This window comes from Takifugu flavidus, chromosome 2 (assembly GCF_003711565.1).
Source record: "Takifugu flavidus isolate HTHZ2018 chromosome 2, ASM371156v2, whole genome shotgun sequence".
NCBI lineage: Eukaryota > Metazoa > Chordata > Actinopteri > Tetraodontiformes > Tetraodontidae > Takifugu > Takifugu flavidus.
The window spans coordinates 6,060,923-6,081,048 of record NC_079521.1 but is presented as its reverse complement, the minus strand read 5'-3'; the positions used below and the strand labels follow the sequence as shown (position 1 = coordinate 6,081,048).

The window sequence follows — 20,126 nt, the reverse complement described above, 5'->3', positions numbered from 1 at the left end:
ATACTTAAAAAGCAGAAATTCCAACTCTTTTGTCTGTATAAAGCAGCCTGAGGCAGCATCTGTGTGGTTAATGTCTGAGACTGAGCTGAAATCAGGGCAGATGTTTACAGCAAGTGTAGAGGCCAACTTCTCCTTCAGGATGAAAATAGTTTCTGCTCCAGTCCCACCTCACACTGGCACTGGGGCCATCTTGAAAGCTGAGACGCAGGCGGTGGACCAGATTGCTCTATTCTGGTCTGTCTGCCTCTCTGGATGTCAGCTGAATAGCCCGTCTATGGTCACTGCATGTGTATGGAGATTTGATCTGCTTTGGCACGCTGTGTTTTAAATAGAGGCTGTTGTTTGCATTAGAGATTGAATCGTCTGTTCAAAAGACTCATAGTTTTAAAAGCTTTTTGGCTATAAACTTTTAATGAGCAGCATTTCAGAGGGTTTACAAACCAAATGCTTCATTAGCTGCCATAATGACTTATACAATGTTTTGCAATTATTGTAAACTTGGGGAAATTATAAATAAATTGGTTTTGTCCAGATTTCTCGGAGCTTTTCCCCAATCACATATTGGTTAGAGATTAAAACTCTTAGCAAAACAATTTTAAAAAATATATTAAGAACACAGACTTAGCAGGCTGTTACAATCGTTGAACCGCGTAAACGTGTTTCCTAAAGTGACTTTTGGAGGGAACTTCCGTCAGCTGCCTGTTGACGTCACCTGCGGCTCAGCCAATCAGCGCACTGCTGAAGCTGCGGTCTCGTGGAGGTGGAGGACTATTTTCACTTGGTTTAAATACCTCAGCAGCATCGAACTGCAGACACGAAAGAGGCAAAGAAACAACCCAGGCTCGCTTCCAGGAGGAACATGTGAGCACCAGAAGACAGGAGGACCTTACACTCGTAACAGCATTTAAGGACGTTACGGAAAAAACACCAAAGATCAGATTATTCATTAATAATGTAAGTGGGATTTATGCGTTCTGTAGTAATCCACCATGGTGGCACTGCGGATAGTATATATGTATAATTTGGTTGGATCTTCAGGTATAGGCTGTGATGTCCGTGTTAGCGTTTACGGATGAATGAAAGAGCAGCGCCTCGCCCAGATGTTTACATGTCGCCTCTCGGAGGTCACATGACTATGCACGCAGCTCTGTATCGTCACAGGTTCACGCTTGTCTGCATGTTGCATCAACAGGATTTTTATTTGGAAGAGACCAAGACTGCTGCAAATAAATGCGCATGCTCAGTGTATGTTCTTATTCTATATCACGACGATCAGGCGATGAAGGTTGTTAGTATTTAGGCCACAGTAGATTGTTTCATTACAATAAGTCATCATTTTCTTCTTGCTATTCTTCGTTTTGGTGTCAGTAAATGTTTTCAGCAGACTGTGTGTGTGCGTGTGTATGTGTGTGTCTGTGTCCACCAGCCTGACATAACAGTGGACATACAAAGGTTTATTTGTTGTGTTGTGTTGCTGGGAAAATCATTGTACAACCGCTCAGTGGCGGTGACCGACCCCCGGAGGTGATTGGGCATTACGTAATAGGGAAACACTGGGAGTGATGGCCAGAGTCCAGTTCTTGGAAAAAACAGCTTTTGCTTTTTCTCTCTCTCTCTCTCTCTCTCTCTCTCTTTCTCTGTGCGTGTGCACGTGTTCCCTTTGTACAGTGATATCAGTTCTGTGGCATGTCCAGGCATCAGCACGTGTGCATGAGGGTATCTGTGTGATAAACAAAACAAAGGGACAACTGGGACACACAAGGAATAGATGTTCAAATTTATTAATGGATGTCCTAACACACAAAGGCAGATTTGTTCTGTCGTGTATAATTTTTCGCAACTGTACTTTAAATACACGTTTTAATCAGACTTTTGTATTATATTGTAATAACATGTAGGTTGGCGCAGGAATGTGACGAGTGTATCATGTGTTCGTCTGTGTTGTCATTAATTTGTCGCCCGCCTGCAAACCTCTGTAATAGCCATAGCAACTAATCCCAACAAAACTTACTCAACAACTACATTTTTTTTCTGGGACCGGCAGTAACAGCAAAGCTTTTTAAAAGAAACATGTGAATTATTTTAAACAAATATCTGAGCTATCTGGCCACATTTGAGCCCTAAATTTCATCACAATGTTATTTTGTGCACAGGTTTAATCCCTTTGCTGCTTTAGCTGGTGGGGCTGATTTGATCCTTTTCTGTGTCTCTCCAGTACCAGACCATGAACTATGTGGGTCAGTTGGCAGGTCAGGTGTTTGTGCAGGTCAAGGAGCTGTACAGAGGCCTCAACCCTGCGACCCTGTCTGGGTGTATAGACGTCATTGTGGTGCAGCAGCCCGATGGCTCCCTTCAGTGCTCCCCCTTCCATGTCCGCTTCGGCAAGATGGGAGTGCTTCGCTCGCGTGAGAAAGTGGTACGATTGTCCGTTTTCAAGTGTTTGATGATTGTTCCATTACTGGACACAGCAAAGCAGCAGCAAAAGGTGGCGTTGTAGTGAAGCCTCATGTGAACTGGCAGGTGTTGTGTCATGCAGGTGGACATAGAGATCAACGGAGAGCCGGTGAGTTTGCAAATGAAGCTGGGAGAGAATGGAGAGGCCTTCTTTGTGAAGGAGGCGGAGAACACGCTGGTGAGTAATGATTGACAGTGTCAATAACAGTCAGAAAAGAACAGAACTTACTGATGTACCAAAAGTTACCAGGTGCTAAAATACAGGCTGTCTGACTTGGACTTGTTGACTTTTGCTGCATTGAGGCTGGGTTCAACCCCAGGTCAAATTTAGGTTCAGACAGTGAGATGCCTACGTTAGTCTGAATTAGGTTTGAGGTTAATAACACACCAACGTAGCAATCCTAAAAAAGATTGATTCATGCACCTTCCTAAACAATTCAATGTTTCCTGGCCACAAATCATGCCTGCAGGAGTACATTAGCTAACTCTCACAACAAATTCTTCCACTCTGATGGTCATGATCTTTGGTCGTGACTCTAAAACAGAGGTCTTATGTCACACTGTGGGACACGTTCAAGGAAGGCTGTTGTCACCGTCTTGTGACCAAAGATAACCTGAGGTTAAATTCTACTCAGAAACTCAGAAATGTAGCATGACAGTCTCACAGTGTGACAGCTGCTACGACCTACGTTTTCTAGCCAACCAATTGAAATGGTTTTTAAATAAGATTCCTAAAATCCCATTATCTTGAGAATTAATTGTCCTGAAGATGTGAGAAGAACCTGAATATTGATTTATGTCATGTGGGTGTAGCAAGACCTCCTGATGTTGACTTACACCGCTGGGACAGGACACCATGTTTGTGGGCCGTCATGCAGCACAGCTGACGTATTGTGCTTGGCTCTGGTGTCAGTTAAGGTCACGTTGCTGCTCTCAAGTGATCCGCTGTAATTCTGCTTTTACTCAGTGGTGATCTTAGTGGCTTGTCCTGTCTGCACAGTACGGAACTGTCAGTTGACCATCGGGCGCGCTCCTCTGATCTGTGTCAGGTCCAAACAGATGGAGACGCGGATGAGATGGACAGACAGGACAAATAGGCAATCTGAAAGTTTTCCCTGAAATTCAGGCCAGACCAAATATATTCAGACTTAATGGGTTAAACATCATTGGAAAGATTAGAAACTACACTTTCAGAATCTGTAGCTAACTCAAAATACCCCTTGGGAGACTGGTTCCTGGCTTTTCCTTGGCTGGACACATATTTCCAAGCAACTGTTTGAGTCTATTTCTATGTCCCTGGCACACGGCTAGCCCCACCTGCACCCACTCAGTACTTCTCTTCACACATAATCCTCGAGGATTTGTTGAGACTTGTCTTAAATACGTAGATGAAGCGTTCGTCAAATGTTGACACAGAAATCCTCTTCCCATGACCAGAACTTGTACATCTGTGAACACCAAAATAAAACAGTAAAGAGTAAATATGATGTTTTCCTGGGTAATTATTGACCAAAGAATAGAAGCTAATATCCACTAAGCTGGCATGCTAATGAGTGAGCTTAGATCCAGTAATGCAGAGATTACTTATGGTATCTGTGGTTGGTTTTAAAAGGGTGACATCAGATTGAGGCTTTTTCAGTTTAAGAGATTCATTTGAAAAGAGGAATTTAGTCGGTCGTCGGATGTGAAGTTATGAAGACTGTGTTTTAAGGTAAATGTTGGATTTGGCTCTCGGTAAAGGACAGATGGAGTGGCTGGGGAATACATTAATAAAGGTTCACACAATTTGCTAACCCTAGGGTTAGCAGAATGTTCCTGTCTGTCAGGTACATGCTGATCCATGATTGGCTGAATCGTTATATGGTTGATAGACACATTCTGTTAAGGCGTATGCTAGACACAATGCAGACCAAAATGAGCAAGGTCTTCTCTCAACAAGGTTGTTTTTGAAAGAGCAATTCAACAAGCCAGTTGAGTGGAGGCTGATGGGCAGACGAGACAAAGCAAAGCTGATGGTAAAAAGCAAAAAATCATTTCACTCATCCCTTTGGAAAGACCAATGCAGGAGCTGGTATGTACTTTACCACAGATGATTCAAGGAAGAATTGGCAGGGAACAGGAGGGAGAGCCGGACGTAAATGTGGACAATTTTGATGGGCTGATGAGAAGCAGGTGAGGAACCCTAGAGGAGGGTTGGAGAATATGGTCAGTCATGTCCAGTGTGCACAGACCAGTGAAACGAACAAGACAGACACAGAAGACCAATGGCAGAGGAACAGCGGGACAAGAAAGAAAAATAGATCCCACCACCACATCCTAACACATTCAAGGTCTCTTGTACCCAAATTAGTTTAATTTGTAACTATGAAGTCCTGCAGAGCCTCCTGATTACACAGCACAAGAGTCATCTTCAGTGTTCTACAATCAAAAATTACATGACATTTCTCAGGTTTAGTAAGTCCAGTGATATGATTCTCGTTTCTGGTGTCATAAGATTGCATTTTTTTGTTGACAGGAAGTTGTTCCATCCTACCTAGCAACCTCCCCCATCATGTCAACCGGGAAAGAGCTGATGCAGACCCAGCTTGGCAGATACACGTCCCGTCACCATGGTAGGCCCAGTTAAAAACACCGTCCTACTTTTTAACAGGCATCTGATGTGATCTCTTCAACAACACACACAGAGCCCATTCCCTGCAGCTCACTTCCTGTCCAGAGTGTAGGGACGCAGCAAGGTGATGGTGGGATGAGCAAAAAGAGGAGAAAAAGAAGGAAGAAAGTCCATCCAGAGACAGTAGGAGGGAGGAGAGAAGAGAGTGGAGAAGAGTTCTCCGAAGATGAGGACATGTTTACCATCGACATGAGCTCAGATGAGGAGGGATCGAATGATGGCAGGTATGTGTGCGTGTATGTGTGTGTTTGTGTGTTCTACAGAATAGGGTGGGATCGGGGAGGATTTTTTGCTTGAGGACAGCAGCTAGTCTGAAATTTAAACTGTCGTTGGTGGTTTGACTTCATCCAACTACAGAAACTGTGATCAGATTGTGACTGGCTGAAGAGCAGATCTGGTTATTGGACACTTTCCAGGAATGTGCTCTGTTCCCACAGTGTTTGCTCAGCCCCATTATGTTCTTGCTGCAGTGCTCCAAACTTTTCTTAGAAAGTTCACCACAGGCTTGGCTGGAAGAAATTCCTGGAACATTTAGAGATCGTGCTCATCTCCCTAGCCCATAATGCTTCATGGAAAGTTCAGTTTCTTCTATGCAGTCCGAGAATAATTAGTTTTCTGGTGAAACTAATCAAATTTCTCCTCGTAGAGAAGGTGAACTGTAGTCAGAGAACAAGTTGCGTACAGTGTGTATTTTGAAAATCTTTGTACAATGTATGTGTTTGTGTTTGCATTCAGGTCAGTGTTTGGTCAGGGTTGTGGCCCTCACACACACCCCAGCACCGATTGGAGCCATTCACACAGGTAATGATCAAACCTTTTCTCTCACTGGTTTAATGATTTAAGCTGAGAATTACAGTATGTCTTTTCTCTTTTTCTTCCCCTTTATTTTTCCTTCTCCTTTGTGGCTATCTTTCTTTTTCCCCTAGTGATGTCATTAAACAGACTCTGTCCCTTCCTCCACCCTGTGGTCTGTCCATCTCCTGTCCTGAACAGACCCCTCACTTCTCTCCTATTGTTAGGTATCTCAACCTTAATGACTGATGAAAGTCCTCAGGACTGTTTCGTCTCATACGGAAGAGTTTTGTAATGGATTTTGAATAGAAGACGATTGAAACTGACGATCTGGCTTTTTCTCAGCCGTCTGGATGATTCTCGTTCTTCGACACCAAAGAGCGACTCAGAGATAAGCAGTCAGAACAAAGATAATCCTGAGATGCTCTGGAGCTGGGGGGAACTACCCCAGGCTGCCCAGGTACACATGGACAAACACACACACACACACACACACACACACACACACACACACACACTGAAACTAAGGACTGTGTTTCTCCTCACAGCTTCCCTTCCTCACTGCTCACCAGAAGCAGGACCCTGCTTCAGCGGTCGCCATTCCCGTGTCTCCCAGTACGCACTTCCGAGCCATCAGTGATGCGGGACCCACTTCACCCTCCATCTGTGTTCACCAGCCAGGGGAGACCCAGGTTCATGGTGAGGACAAGTGTTCAACATACTCTGGAATGTTCCTGAAAGATACTGACTTCAGAACAATTCTTTCTGGTAGAAGCGGAGAGTGTGGGACCTACCTGTGTAGAGGTGGAAGGTGTAACACACACCTACTCTGGCTGTCACGGCAGCCTCTCCGATCATGTAAATACAGAAAGTCCCATCAGAAGGACTGACTCGCCGTCAAAGAAGAAAGGTATTGCCACAGCTCCATATCACTGCAAATCATTTGAAAGGGTGTGAGCTTCAAAGCATATGAAGAGCTGTTATCTCTGCCTGCCATTAGAGAAGAGGAGCCAGCACCTGGGCACTGACGGAATATACCTGGATGACATCACAGAGCTGGAACCCAAAGTCGCTGCTCTGTACTTCCCTAAAAGGTCCACATGTTCATCTGTGTGTACAACTCCTTGCAAGAGCCAAACACATAATTTGAAACTCTGTGTTGCTGCCTCTTCTCAGTGATGGAAGCAGTAGTTCCATGAAGGGGGACTCGGAGATGATGATGATGATGATGGGAGTACGTAGTGCTAATCAGTCCCCGCAGTCAGTGGCCAGCAGTGGGATGGACAGCGGTGTGGACAGTTTGCCCGAGCAGCTGGGAGATCTGCCCCATATTGCCATCTCTCTATGTGGAGGACTTACTGACAACAGGGATATCACCAGAGGTAGGATATGGAGATGAATGCTGCTTCTAACACTTTGCGTTAGTTGCAAAGCACCTGGATTAGCTTTTTGTGTGTGTGTTTTGTGCTACAGAGCAGTTCCAGGAGAAGGTAATCTCTTACCAGCAGTTCTCTGAGAACCCTTCTGTTATTGACGATCCCAACCTGGTGGTCAAGATTGGAAACAAGTATGTTTTACTAGGTTTCCATTTACCAATAAAAGTGTTAGGGAACACAAAGTACCAAAAAAGGGTCCAGTGTGGATGGTAATTATTCAGTATAAAAGTTAGTCTATGTTAAAAATATTTAATTCAATAAATTATTGTACCGTAAATGTTACATTAGCACTTTACAGTGATAGGAAATATATGCCGTCTTTATAGCGCCCTCTGGTGTCTGGCGTCTGTTACAGGTACTACAACTGGAGCACTGCAGCTCCTCTAATGTTGGCCATACAGGTCTATCAAAAGCCGTTACCACAGGTAACCACAGTATTTTATCAACATTTTAATAGTTTTTCTATACCCTTAAATACTACAACACCTTATCTTTTAGTATTGTTAATTATTTTGAATAACTACTGCAGCTATATTCCATATAAGCTGTTAAAAGTATTTTCTCTATACTTTTCTCTATACTCTGTAGTTCTTCTTATATATACCGGTAATACAGTGTTGTGAACTTTAAATGGTGACATTGTGTTTGAGGTATTTTTTTAACTGTGTTCTCATCTTTTTACTGAGGGAATTGATAGTCGAAGCTTTGTCAAGTCTTTACATGATTTCTTTCATTTGATTCTGTCCTCGTTATATTTGTCAGGTGGTGCGTGATGTGTTTGAGTGTACTGCACTCCTCCTTGCACGTTTGCCTTTGTGCTGCAAGCTTTTTACAGCTGCTTCTCCTTAATCTGCTGTTTCACTTTGGTTCACCTACTAGTTATCTTTTAATGTTTGATGCTCTTTTTCATGGAATGAAATTAAAAATGATTTGAATAATTGTTCTAAAGTAAAATTTTCAGATCCACTCATATGTTGCTTATTTGCTGATTATATAAATGTTACCACTTTAACCAGAGTGAAATATGACTCACAAGTCTTTTCTAACACTTGAATATGTCCTTTTCTATCCCCTTCTTATTTTTCTCCAATTTTTTTTGCACCTTTTCTTTCTGTGTGATGTGTATGTGCACTCAGTATTGGTGTTGGAGTTATGTGTTTTCTGCTTTTGCCTTTTTCTCCTACTGTCTACCGGGTCTGTTTGGTTCCAGTTCCTCCCAGTCTGTATGTTATTTTCTCAGCTTGCTAAGAGTTTATATTTGTGTCTCTGTTATAACATCCCACAGAAAGGTTGTGGTCGGCATGCACCATGAACTTTTATTCTGTTGGAATATTCTGATGAGAAATGTGCTGTTTTTTCAGTTCTTATATGTAAATTGTGCTCATCTTTTCATGGGTTTGTGTGTGTTTCCTGTGGTGGTTGTGAGTCCTTTTTCCCATTTTCTGTGACATTTTAAGTCATATTTAGTTGAGTTATGGCATGGTTGTCTCCAGGCCTCAGTGGAGAACATCATGAAAGAGAAGATGCCAAAGAAAGGAGGACGATGGTGGTTTTCATGGAGGAGCAGAAACAGTGACATCAAATCAGTAGGTTAACTGACTTTCAGGCTGTTTATTTTATTTGTTCATTAGATTAAGGACAGTACAAGACCTTGCAACAGCTGAAATCCTGAATGAATGACCTTTGACCTTTGTTGTCCTCCAGGAGTCTGAGGCCGGAGGAGCTCGAGAGGAGAGCGCTCACTCTCTGCACCCCGTTAACAGGTGACATAAATGTTTGTCTCCAGAAGAGTTTAAGACCTTTTAACTCATGTCTCGTCTGGTCACCAGGATGAAAGAAGAATCTTCTTCGAGCGATGAGGATCACAGATTGTCCAGTCAGGTAGATCGCCCCATGGCTGCTGCCAGCGTTTGCTATAAGAAGACTCTTCGACTCACCTCAGAGCAACTGGTGTGTATTTTTAAGTTTGATTTTCTCCAGAATGATGTATTCATAGTTTTATGATGTTTTGCACATTTCTCAGAGTCGAAGACTAAGCCAAGAAATGATTGATGTGTGTGTTCAAAGGAAAATCTGCAGCTGAAGGAGGGTCCAAATGAGGTGGTCTTCAGTGTGACCACTCAGTATCAGGGCACCTGTCGCTGTCATGGAACAATCTATCTTTGGAACTGGGATGACAAGATTATCATCTCTGACATCGATGGAACCATCACCAGGTCTTTAAACAACAGTGTTGCTCTCAAACCTAAACAGCCAAACGGTGAATTTCAGCTTAGCAGGCGTGTAGTTACCACATCTCACCAGCAGGTGTCCTCACTATGAACTTCACGACCTCCCACTGTTTGTTATTAATACTAAGGTATCGATTTTGTGCCCTGCTGTAGGTCAGACACCCTGGGACACATCCTCCCCACGCTGGGTAAAGATTGGACCCACCAGGGTATTGCAAGTCTCTACCACAAAGTCAGCCTGTGAGTGTGAGCTGCAGAAAGGAAATCTGATCAGACACTTTTTACTGTGGAGGACAGTCATCCAGGACTCTGCTTTTCTCTAACAGGAATGGATACAAGTTCATGTACTGTTCTGCGAGGGCCATCGGCATGGCGGATATGACCAGAGGCTACCTGCACTGGGTCAACGAGCAGGGAACCATGCTGCCGATGGGCCCGGTGCTGCTCAGCCCCAGCAGCCTGTTCTCTGCCTTTCACAGGTCAGACTTAATTGATACACAGTCACCATGAGAAGGTACTGGATAAAAAGGTCCAACTTCCCAAGAGTGTGTGACATCTCACATGTAACGTGTCTGTAGGGAGGTGATTGAGAAAAAACCAGAGAAGTTCAAGATTGAGTGTCTCACGGACATAAAGCAGCTTTTCCATCCTAACATGGAACCCTTCTATGCTGCCTTTGGCAACAGAGCCACGGTGAGAACTAATGTGAACCTACAGCTTTGCTTTGGATGCTGAAGGTGTTTGTCTGGTTTCAGGATGTGTACTCATACAAAGAGGTGGGTGTTCCCCTCAATAGAATATTCACAGTCAACCCGAAGGGTGAGCTGGTACAGGAACATGCCAAAACCAACATTTCCTCGTAAGACCCTTTTTTCTATTTCTACATGCTCATCTTTTAATCAAATCCCCTAGATGAAAATGTTTGGCCCTCTGACTTCTTTAAATTTCTCTCAGCTTCAGGCTTCTGTTTGAGATGGTTGACCACATATTCCCACTGCTGGCTCCAGGTGAGGGGGAAAAGTTCCCCCCCTCTGATGCCTTGGAACAACACAAGTTCTGGAACCAAGAACGTCCAGACGCTGTGGTTGAGGAAGAAGATCCGCAGCCAGCTGAGACCAGCTGAAGAACCTGAGAATACAGGTTCTAAAACTGCACAGTTCTAAAATAGAACCCAAGCAACAGACCTGTTAATTTCGTGGATAAATGACTGACTACTGATTTAGAGTTAATGAATGTATGCTCAATATCCCTTTTGAACAAATCAGCAAAGAAGAACAAGAAGAAAATAAAAAGAACAAGATGGAGGAGAAGGTATTATGGAGATATCAAACCCCATCAGAAAATTAACAGCACACAAGCAGCATCTTCACAAGTGCACTGACTGTTTCGAAAGAAAAACCCCACCAGCCTGAAGCCAAGGATCCTCGTCGCCCTCTAGCGGTGAGATGATGTATCGATCATCGGAAGGCAGCGATCATATCCCAGAAATCTGAATCACTCATTTAGTTTCTAACAGCCACGTAATTCTAATCAGGTCCCAGCAGCCACGGGTAGAATGGATGGGTCCTCATCACAGGACACACACACACGCACGCATGCACGCACACACACAGCACACACACACACACACACCACACACACACACACATACCTCAACCTGACTGTCACCTTTTTGGGATGATGGAGGAAACTTGAATGGATGGATGGGTCCTCATCACAAGACACACACACACACACACACACACACACACACACACCACACACACCACACACACACACATACCTCAACCTGACTGTCATCTTTTTGGGATGATGGAGGAAGTCTCAGCAAGTTAGCAAGTCTCAGCTAATCAGGTGCCTCACAGGTCATTTGAAGCTCAGCCATCTCAAGAAGCAGCTTCAAAATGTTTGGTTTTTAACCTCAAGTACAATGGACACAACACATGACAGGAAAACCAAAAAAGTGTCATCTGTGGAAAAGGCGTTTTCTGACCGTTCTACTGTGAAACACACACTGCTCAGACACCAGTGTTGAATTTAAAGACTCCACTGAGACAAAAAGCTGCTGGAGTTTCATCCGTCTGTGGTTTTGATCAGTGTAAATATATCAGTGATAAGCTAGCATGCAGAGAAATATCATTCAGTTTGTACTATTCAAAATACTAATCGTTACTAATACTTAGCAAGCTCATCGATGCAGCACTTTTAGACACTCGTGTATTTTCATTTGATTAATCTTGATATAGGCCTGCATGCAGGCAGATATCATATAGAATAAAACATATAGAATATGTTTTTATGATGACCTCAGAAAGCACTTGTAACCATTTTTTGCTAAATGTCTGTTTTGAACAGTCTGGTTGAGCTAATGGAGAAGTGATCCCTAAATAGCACTTATGTACATTTACTTCCCCAAACATCAGGAAAACTAGTCTCGACTGCCCTGAGTTCATGAAAATGGATTTTTTTAAACATGTGAAGTTCTTGTCTTTAAAAAGACAAGGATTCTACCTTACTCGTAATTTATGAATCGCTGAATGATGAAAAGAAGTTTTTTAGCTGTCAGAAAACTGTGAAGCTGCCCTTAGTGTTTCTAAAGGTGTTCCTAATGTTTGTCTCTGTTGGTATAATGTGATGAAAGGGTCCCATCATGATCTGATCATGCTGTTGCCATGTTGCATTGTGACCCACATGGATGTCGATGACTTGATCAGACATTTATCTGATGTCCCTTTAAGATTTCACAGTTTTATTTTATAGAAGTGGCAAAATTGTTTTCCACAGTTTTAAGAACACTTAATCTGTTAGTTACTTAGTTTTTTTCATTACAGAAGTTTTTCAGTGAATTCCCAGATCAAATGAGAGCAAATCATCATTTTGATGACTCCCAATTCTTTCTGTGAAAGATTCATGAAATCCCCCAGTTATCCACACTCAGAGTGGATTTGTCTTTGTCCTGTGCAAATCACAGTGATGAAAATATGCTTCCTTAACAATATTGACTGAATTAACCTGTACAATGGATTGATTTTCCTCAATAAAATGTCCACAGCTTTGTATTCCATTATTGTCTCTGGCTACCACTTTAGATAATAATGATAATAACATTATTTCTCTACGTTTAGTTGAAAATTAGGTAGAAGAAGAAACCACATAGAGAAATTCTCTTTTATTCTAATAACAATGTTATTATAATGCTGGTATGGACAGCCGGTATGAATTTTATAGGCCGACCCCTCAGTTATGCCTCAATGAAGCTCCGCCCATTTTCTCCTGTCTCACCCACTTTCCTCCCACAATCCTTTTCTGCTTCTTTAATCTTTCTTTTCTCTCCTGTTGTTGTGCAAAGAGCACAGCTATGCATGGGTTGGGGGAAAACTATAAAACGTTGGCAGTTTGATCTGTCTTGCCTCACAACAGTCATTCAAGCACATTCCTGCTTTTTCTGTTCCCCGCAAACCCCCACCCCCACCCCCCAAACACCCCCCACCCTGTTGAGGGTGAAGGGCTGTTGGAGCCTTTTTTCGGAGTCCACCATTTTTGACTGCAGAACATTAACTGTGGCCATGCAACTGTCTGTAATGTTTACTCCCCTACTTGTACATTTGTAAGATGTATTTCTGTTGTTCTCCAGATATTTATGACATTAGGGCCTAATGAGCACATGGCTTATAGTGGAACAGCTCTCAACAGGCGTTTTAAGCATTCAGGGCCTCAATGCTTACGCAGTGGAGACATTTGGGGAATCTAAAGAGATCACTGACAGCCATGACTGAACCAGCTTCTTCGTCATGGTGTCTCCCTTTATTGACTGGGACAGGACAGGACAGGACATATTGTATTATGGTTCATTACAAACTCCACACCACTGCCTAAAAAAGGGAAGCAGAGAAGAGTCCAAAAGCTTGAACACAGCTCTGGTGTCACATGACAGGATATTATTCAGGCCTCAGATCTTCTGGGCAGGTTCAAAATGAGAGGCTCATTCTCCAACCACCCATCTCGCTGCTCCAGATGTGAAAGTTGCAAAATCCCTCAACCACCGAGAGAACAAGGTCTGTGTCTGCTTTTCTGTCCGTATTAACAGATACATTTTAATTTACTTCCACTTGTGATTTAATCCTAACATGCTGAAAGTGCCTTGTTTCATAGCAGAACAGACACAAAAGGAAACATGTTTAACAGTGACAGAACGGTAAAACTGTTTGGACATGTCATTTCAAATGAAAGTGGACAAAGATGCAGCTGTGAGTTCAGTCCTGTTTTACACTGAGAAGGTGCTTTTGGGGATGCACATCGAATTTGACAAATGTTGAGACGAGAGGTGTTATGGGCCTCTGACATTCTTGCCATGTTCATCTTCATCTCCTCTTCTGTTCGCTCACTCTCTTCATCCTCAATGCTGACATGGGACATTTTGGGGTGTGAACTTTCCTTTTGCTGGTCTTCTGTCAGGGCTCTGCTTCAGGTGAATTTCCAGGTTGATGAACATCTGTTTCCTGCTTGCCTTTCTACATCAGATGTCTGCTGAACTCCACTGTGACGCCAGGATTCAGAGCACCACTGTGGGGGGCAGCAAACCTCTGCACTACTTCATGAAGGGACAACCCAAGATCACCGGAGTGAGATCTTGTGTTTGGTTCTGCTCTCGTGTGTTTGGTTCTGCTCTCGTGTGTTTGGTTCTGATTGCTAAAGTCTGGATTGTGTGTTTGGTTCTGATCTCAGAGCGCTTTGCTGGTTCTGGGCTGTTCCTTTTTCATCATATGCGTGACAGTTGTGAGAGAAAGTAGTCACCACATGTGGACAGTTTTCCCACCTGGTGTCCTACTGGGAATAATGGTTGGTTGTTTTTCTAAAACTCTTCAGTTTTAGGAGCATTTAGAAATTTGCTTTTAATCAACCTTAAAAATGTTGGTTCCTGTCAGACAAAGTTTCAGTTTTTATCACCTTAAGAGTTTCCTGATGGAATCCTTCCCGTCTCCTCCTGTAGTTCATCATTTGTGGGATCCTGTACATCGTGACTGAGTACAACACCACCAAAAAAACAGTAAGATCACTTGTGATTTCACAGATCTGCTGAAGTGTTAAGTGGAAACATCTCCAGACTGCCCTCTCGGGGTTTTCCTGCTTCGCTCTCATCCACAGGTGACCATATCGTTGGCCCTGACCATCGTGACCATTCTGGGAATCTTTTGGACCATCCTGCAAATCATACTCAACATACACTTCAGGCATCATGATTACACCATCCATGACATATATGACAATGTCACAGAGACGGCCATGCAATGGTCAGAATATCATGAGGTGATTGGTGCTCCCATCATTTACCAAAGTTTTATTTTAAGGTACGTAACAAACACACCAAAAGGGTGCAGGTTAGTTTGATCAGAGGCACCTTAAAATTTCACTGTACAAGCTTCTATATGTGAGGGGCCGTCCAGCTGCAGGCCGAAGCCTGAAAACCACAAGTTAAAGTCAGAAGATGTGTGTTTATTAACACAGCAAGCCAAGTGGCTGTACACAGGCTGTACAAGCTGATGGGTGATGGGCTGCAGCTGGTTCAGGTGCTCCCACCACTCACCTGCCCAGGTGAGTCTGATGAGGGTGACAAAAACAAGGCAGCGGATTCACACGGTCATAAAATATAATGACGATAAAGTATGTTCTTCCCTTTCAGACATTCTGCTGTGCCCTAAATACAGCTAATAACCAAATCAGTGGAGGCAGACAGTTTAGGTGAAATATAGTGGATGACATCCTTTTTCTTGTGGTTGTCTTCATGTTCTGGCACATCTGACCTTTCCTTGGGGCAGGCCATGGCTGTGTCTATAGAGGTTGTCTACCTGTGCTACTGCCTCATGTGCGTGGTTGTTTTCATCGTGATGTCGGTTCTTGCTGGCGCCGCCCTGCGCTCAACAAAAAGCCAGGTGAGAACAAACACGCAGCTGAAGGGTGTCTCTGGCTGTCAAACACTAGACTGACCTGCATTTTTCTTCTCCGTAGGCCATTGTTGTCATGACAACTGCGCCAATTGAAATGCCGGTGGAGTAAAGCAAATGGGGAACAAAGCAAGGCGAGATAACAAGCCGCCGATGAAGAGTTTCTCCTTTAAATCAGCTATTTAACCACAGTATAACAAATGTTAAAGGGTTTCCTCAAAACATATATTCAAATGTTATGTAGAAATGCATTTTACTACAGATGTACGTAAGGCACCTATATATTTTGAAAGACTTGTGTCTAAAGCTGTGAATTATTTCCCATTTTGTATTTTTGTATTGAAGGGGGGACATTGTAAATGAATTCCACTGTCAACAGCCTGCAGATTGTGTCATCCTGCAGAGAAATGAAAAGGACAGTTTCAGTTTTGTGAGGCTCGAATCATCACAAACAACAATGAAATAAATATAAAGGCTTCAAACTGAGTCTGCAGCTGCTGCAGACAAATTAAGATCACAAATGTATGACTATTCTAAACAGGGAATATCAGTCACATTACTGACCGGTGGTTATTACAGCCATATCAAAATGCCACATGATGTCTGAAATATGGAGCAGCACCTGCTGACAACATGTAGTGCATGGAATGTGTTGACATCACACTGTGCAGGGGCCAATAATTCACTCTTATTCTCTACAGTGTTGTGTACATTTACATTACATTTTTGTTACATGTTACATTTTTCACTTCAGTAAAGTCTTTTTTTCCAATAAAAGTTGATTTTGTACAACTTGTTTAAACATTTTCACTGTGGAACATTCAACAGATTCACTACTCACGGTGGCTAATGTCAACCTTAAGGGGTGGAGCTTCAAAACAATTACCACACTGGCTCAGAGAAACACAAGAAAAAATAAAAAATAAAAAATGCACTGATGAGGACTGTAACCTTTTCCTACATATTTGCACAGGAAAACCGATTATGCACAGGCCCAGAAAACCCAAAAGACTTACAGTAACCTTTGACTCATTAACTCATGTTGACGAGGCACGTGGCTTCTGAAAGTCATTCCCAAGGACACATCGCTGGTGAACACGCATGTGCTCTGAGACTCGGTACTGGCGTGAAAAGGTCATAGGGCACCGAGGGCAGGGGAAAGGACGTATGCCAAGGTGGCTCCGCATGTGTCTATTCAGAGAGCCTCTTTGGCTGAAGGAACGATGGCACATAGAACACTGGAAGGGGTGGTGATTTGACAGCTGAGGCGATATAACCGTTGGCATGTTGGCTGAAATGGTTGAAGGTATGCAGAGAGACGAGGTGTGTGAGGTGGGTGCTTGTAGAGAGTCCGGCATGCAAGAAGGCGTAAACTTTAGGGTATAGTTCTCCTCATCAGCATCAGGATCTTTCACCTGATCTCCGAGTGTTTCTGATGTTTTGTCAATGGATTCCACATCAACCTTTTTGTCCTTGAGCCCACTTTTTCTGTTGTCAGCAATGGTTCCAGCTGCTTCACCTTCTCTTTGGTTCCCAGATGTGTCCTGACCAAGCAGCCCCCAATCACCTTGTTTGCCGTAGCTGTAGGATATGAGCAGCTCTGGAGGTTTTGTGCTAATGTCCAGCAGCAGAACCTGGTCTGCAGGGGTAAAGTGCTGAGCTGCATTGGAACACAGGCCCTCCTCATCCTCATCACTGGCCTTTCCTGACAGACCAGTGTGGCCGTGCTTTTGATCAGATGTTCTGTGTGATAGAAGCGTGTCCTCTGGGCGCAGCCAGTGATAATGAAGGTGTGCGTGGTACGACTGCTCCACTACACTTTCCGAGGGGTCACACGTGTTGTCCATTTGTACAGTAGTAGTTGCACATAGCTGTGAGTTCTCCCCGTTGCCTTCATGTTGGACAAAAGCGGGACCTTCTGTGTTCTTCTCTGTTGTGTGCAGACTTGGCCTGCTGGACAGTTTATCTGTATCAGTCACACACCTGCTCAAATAAGTGTGTTGCTCTTTTCTTTCTTCAGTGGTGGACACACCCTCATACTTGAAGACACTTCCAGTGTCTGGCTCTTCTACAGGATGTGGCTGCTCCTCTGCTGACTTGGAACTATGTCCAATGTGGTCATCTGAGCGACTGCAGCAATCAAAACTTTGTGTTCCATTATGTGAACTGGGCTGAGCAGAAATTTCTTCAAAAGGGGGGTGGTAAGTAGGCACCTTACATGCTTCTGCTACAGCAGCTGTGCTGCTGTGGCGAATCACCGGCACTGCCCCACAAGACGGACGTGGTGATGAGGGAGAGGTGACGTTGTCTCCACAACCGGCAGTGTAATGGATCTGCTCGTCCCCTCTGAGAGTTTGTGCCTCTTCCAGCTCTGATGTGGCCACTAAACAGAGCTGCTGAGTTGCCTCAATTCTCTTCATCTCTCCCTCTTTGGCTGATCTTCTCTTGTTCTCAGCTGCCCCAGTTCGCATCTCTGTGCTCTGCAGCCAACTCTCTGGATTTGCAGGACAAGCTGAGTGAACCTGATATTGTTGCACCTCGGTGGCCCTCCTGGACACCCCGCACATCTCAACAGGGACAGGAATGGCTTTGGGTAACTTCCAAGATGGTACAATAGTTATCTGGCCACAGCTACCTGTATTTATGCCCTGTAAAGTTTGCCCAGACATGCTGCAGCTGCTGGTTGCAGCTCCTCTGGGTGTATCTTCCCAGGTGCTCTCCAGTGAAGCTCCATTGTATGAGCCTGATAGCTGCAGCTGTTTGGCCTGAGTCTCCAGCCTCCTCCTGAGATCATCCATCTTCAGGTAGCAGGCAGCAGTGAATAAATTGGAGAACTGCTGGTGGCTCTGAGTGCCCGGTAAAGCCCCCGTGTAAATGTAGTCCAACACGTGCGCTAATACTGAGTCAGAGAGACAGGGAACCTGCAGCTCCACCAGGGCACCAGTAGAGGATACGATTGATGCCAACACTGGACTGGAGGCAGCCAGAACACACCTGAATAACAGACATGAACCTGATGATGTATAAGTTGGAAGGAAACAATATGAACACATGAATGATGCATTTTAAGATAATATCTAATTTTCTGCATGTTGTGATGTTCCTAATCATTAACAAACTAAGAGTGCTGTTCACCTGTGGGCAGGGTAGAGCAGGTTCGAGCTCTGTCCCTGTCTGACTACACAGTCACAGAACTGAGCTTGGTTTCTCTGGAGGTTGAGATTTGCCAGCAGTAACCCCGAATGATCACCTCTTTTTGGGACACATTGTGGCCCCTAGACAGTACAGGGGTCCATTAGTCACACATCACGTGATCATACAGTAGAATCGGATGCAAAATACACAACTTAACAGGTTCTGATTGCTTTAACTTCAGCCTTGGTTAGTATGAACGAGTTTAGACATACAGTTGATTCAATAACTGCACACAGGTTATTTTACAGAAGTCAATTAATCAATTCTGTATTTTCATTCTTGTGTATTTTAACTGCATGAGAAAGTGAAAAGTCTGAATATTAATGATAGAAATTGTTAGAGTAGAAATGGGTGTAAAATCCTACCTCCATAGCAAGAGAGGGTCCGACCTTCCCTTAGACCCACAGACTGCTGTGTCTGCAGCCGAATGAAGAGTGGAACTCCCATGAAGGATATATAGTTCCTGTCCACCGTCTACGCACTGTCATTCGGAAAACAATCACACGAGTTTCATATTGGGAGCTTGGATGTGACGTGTTAAGACAGGTGCTTATATGGAACACTGGTGCCCAACGTCAGAATTTCCATGACCCGTTATGGAAATGGACTCAGACCGGCCCACAGAACGCCAGTTACACGACCGCAGGATCATAGAACCGCAGCTAATAGAACCAAACGTTATGTTTGCACAGTAAACCCATAATGAGGTCACAGGTCAGTCACAAGAGGCTGAATGAAACAATGATAACTTGAATAACTTAAATTTGTCTTCTGATTTGAAACGTCACATAAACACACTTATTAGGATGTCTTAGCATATTATCTATTTGTGTTATATAGACCAAATAACCCTAATTATATGTGTTATTAGGATTTTTATTAATTTAGATGATTATTTATTATTGATAATAAACATAATATCAATATATTCCATACAGAATGACTATTCATTTTAGGTTAATTTTCTTTATAAAAATGGAATCCTACTGGAACAACTCTTAGTTGTCCCCAAAACTGTAAAGGCTTTTAAATTTTATGATCTATGATCAAATAAAACAAAAAGCAGCAGTAAAATTACATATGCTTTAAATAAGATGAGACAGAACTCTCTGAATCAACTCTAGCCCTCCTCATTCTATGAGCGCCACAACTTCCCGCCCCGGCTGACGCTTTGTTGACAACTCCATGCTGGGCCATGTCTCCTCCCTGAGACACCATGTGGCTGTCACGCCTCTTAATCTCCAACTACGCTACAACTCAGTAGTCACTGGAACAGAGCAATGGAAACTCCACAGCAGGCACCCTGTGACACACTGAACCTAATCTTACACAGAATCTCTGGAAACAACAGTTCACCAGTGAACTTAGATTAAATATGTGACTTTTCCCTAAATTATTCTGCACA

At 43.5% G+C, this 20,126-nt stretch overlaps 3 protein-coding genes across 9 annotated transcripts; 2 read left to right on the top strand and 1 right to left on the bottom strand.

Annotated features, from left to right (window-relative positions):
• Positions 1-737: 737 nt before the first annotated feature.
• lpin1a (lipin 1a) lies at positions 738-12,648 on the top strand. 5 transcript variants are annotated; one of them, XM_057025164.1, is made up of 25 exons: positions 751-954; positions 2,216-2,416; positions 2,537-2,632; positions 4,970-5,066; positions 5,139-5,349; positions 5,858-5,926; positions 6,052-6,144; positions 6,263-6,377; positions 6,466-6,616; positions 6,690-6,827; positions 6,918-7,011; positions 7,094-7,299; positions 7,391-7,484; positions 7,709-7,778; positions 8,490-8,576; positions 8,847-8,939; positions 9,058-9,116; positions 9,183-9,303; positions 9,421-9,569; positions 9,738-9,824; positions 9,911-10,063; positions 10,163-10,277; positions 10,340-10,443; positions 10,539-10,724; positions 10,850-12,648. In XM_057025164.1, the coding sequence occupies exons 2-24, from the start codon at positions 2,225-2,227 to the stop codon at positions 10,705-10,707; spliced, it is 2,763 nt and encodes a 920-aa protein (XP_056881144.1). In that variant the 5' UTR covers positions 751-954; positions 2,216-2,224; the 3' UTR covers positions 10,708-10,724; positions 10,850-12,648. The 5 variants fall into 5 exon arrangements, with proteins under 5 accessions (XP_056881149.1, XP_056881144.1, XP_056881145.1 ...); XM_057025169.1 differs by having other exon boundaries at positions 738-954; positions 10,539-12,648; XM_057025165.1 differs by having other exon boundaries at positions 5,861-5,926; positions 10,539-12,648.
• An 839-nt stretch (positions 12,649-13,487) lies between these two features.
• Positions 13,488-16,318, top strand: si:ch1073-291c23.2 (uncharacterized protein LOC799862 homolog). Of its 3 annotated transcripts, none has more exons than XM_057025230.1 (7): positions 13,488-13,639; positions 14,105-14,206; positions 14,310-14,423; positions 14,575-14,631; positions 14,730-14,891; positions 15,401-15,514; positions 15,591-16,318. In XM_057025230.1, exons 2-7 carry the CDS (start codon positions 14,105-14,107, stop codon positions 15,636-15,638), a joined length of 597 nt encoding a protein of 198 aa, XP_056881210.1. In that variant the 5' UTR covers positions 13,488-13,639; the 3' UTR covers positions 15,639-16,318. The 3 variants fall into 3 exon arrangements, with proteins under 3 accessions (XP_056881210.1, XP_056881208.1, XP_056881211.1); XM_057025228.1 differs by having other exon boundaries at positions 13,635-13,831; XM_057025231.1 differs by lacking the exons at positions 13,488-13,639; positions 15,591-16,318 and having other exon boundaries at positions 13,647-14,206; positions 14,730-14,932.
• On the bottom strand, positions 15,063-19,927 carry LOC130521547 (uncharacterized). The gene is made up of 3 exons (XM_057025174.1): positions 19,087-19,927; positions 18,662-18,801; positions 15,063-18,520 (listed from the first exon to the last, which is right to left on the bottom strand). The coding sequence occupies exons 1-3, from the start codon at positions 19,090-19,092 to the stop codon at positions 16,564-16,566; spliced, it is 2,103 nt and encodes a 700-aa protein (XP_056881154.1). The 5' UTR covers positions 19,093-19,927; the 3' UTR covers positions 15,063-16,563.
• Between the last annotated feature and the right edge of the window lie 199 nt (positions 19,928-20,126).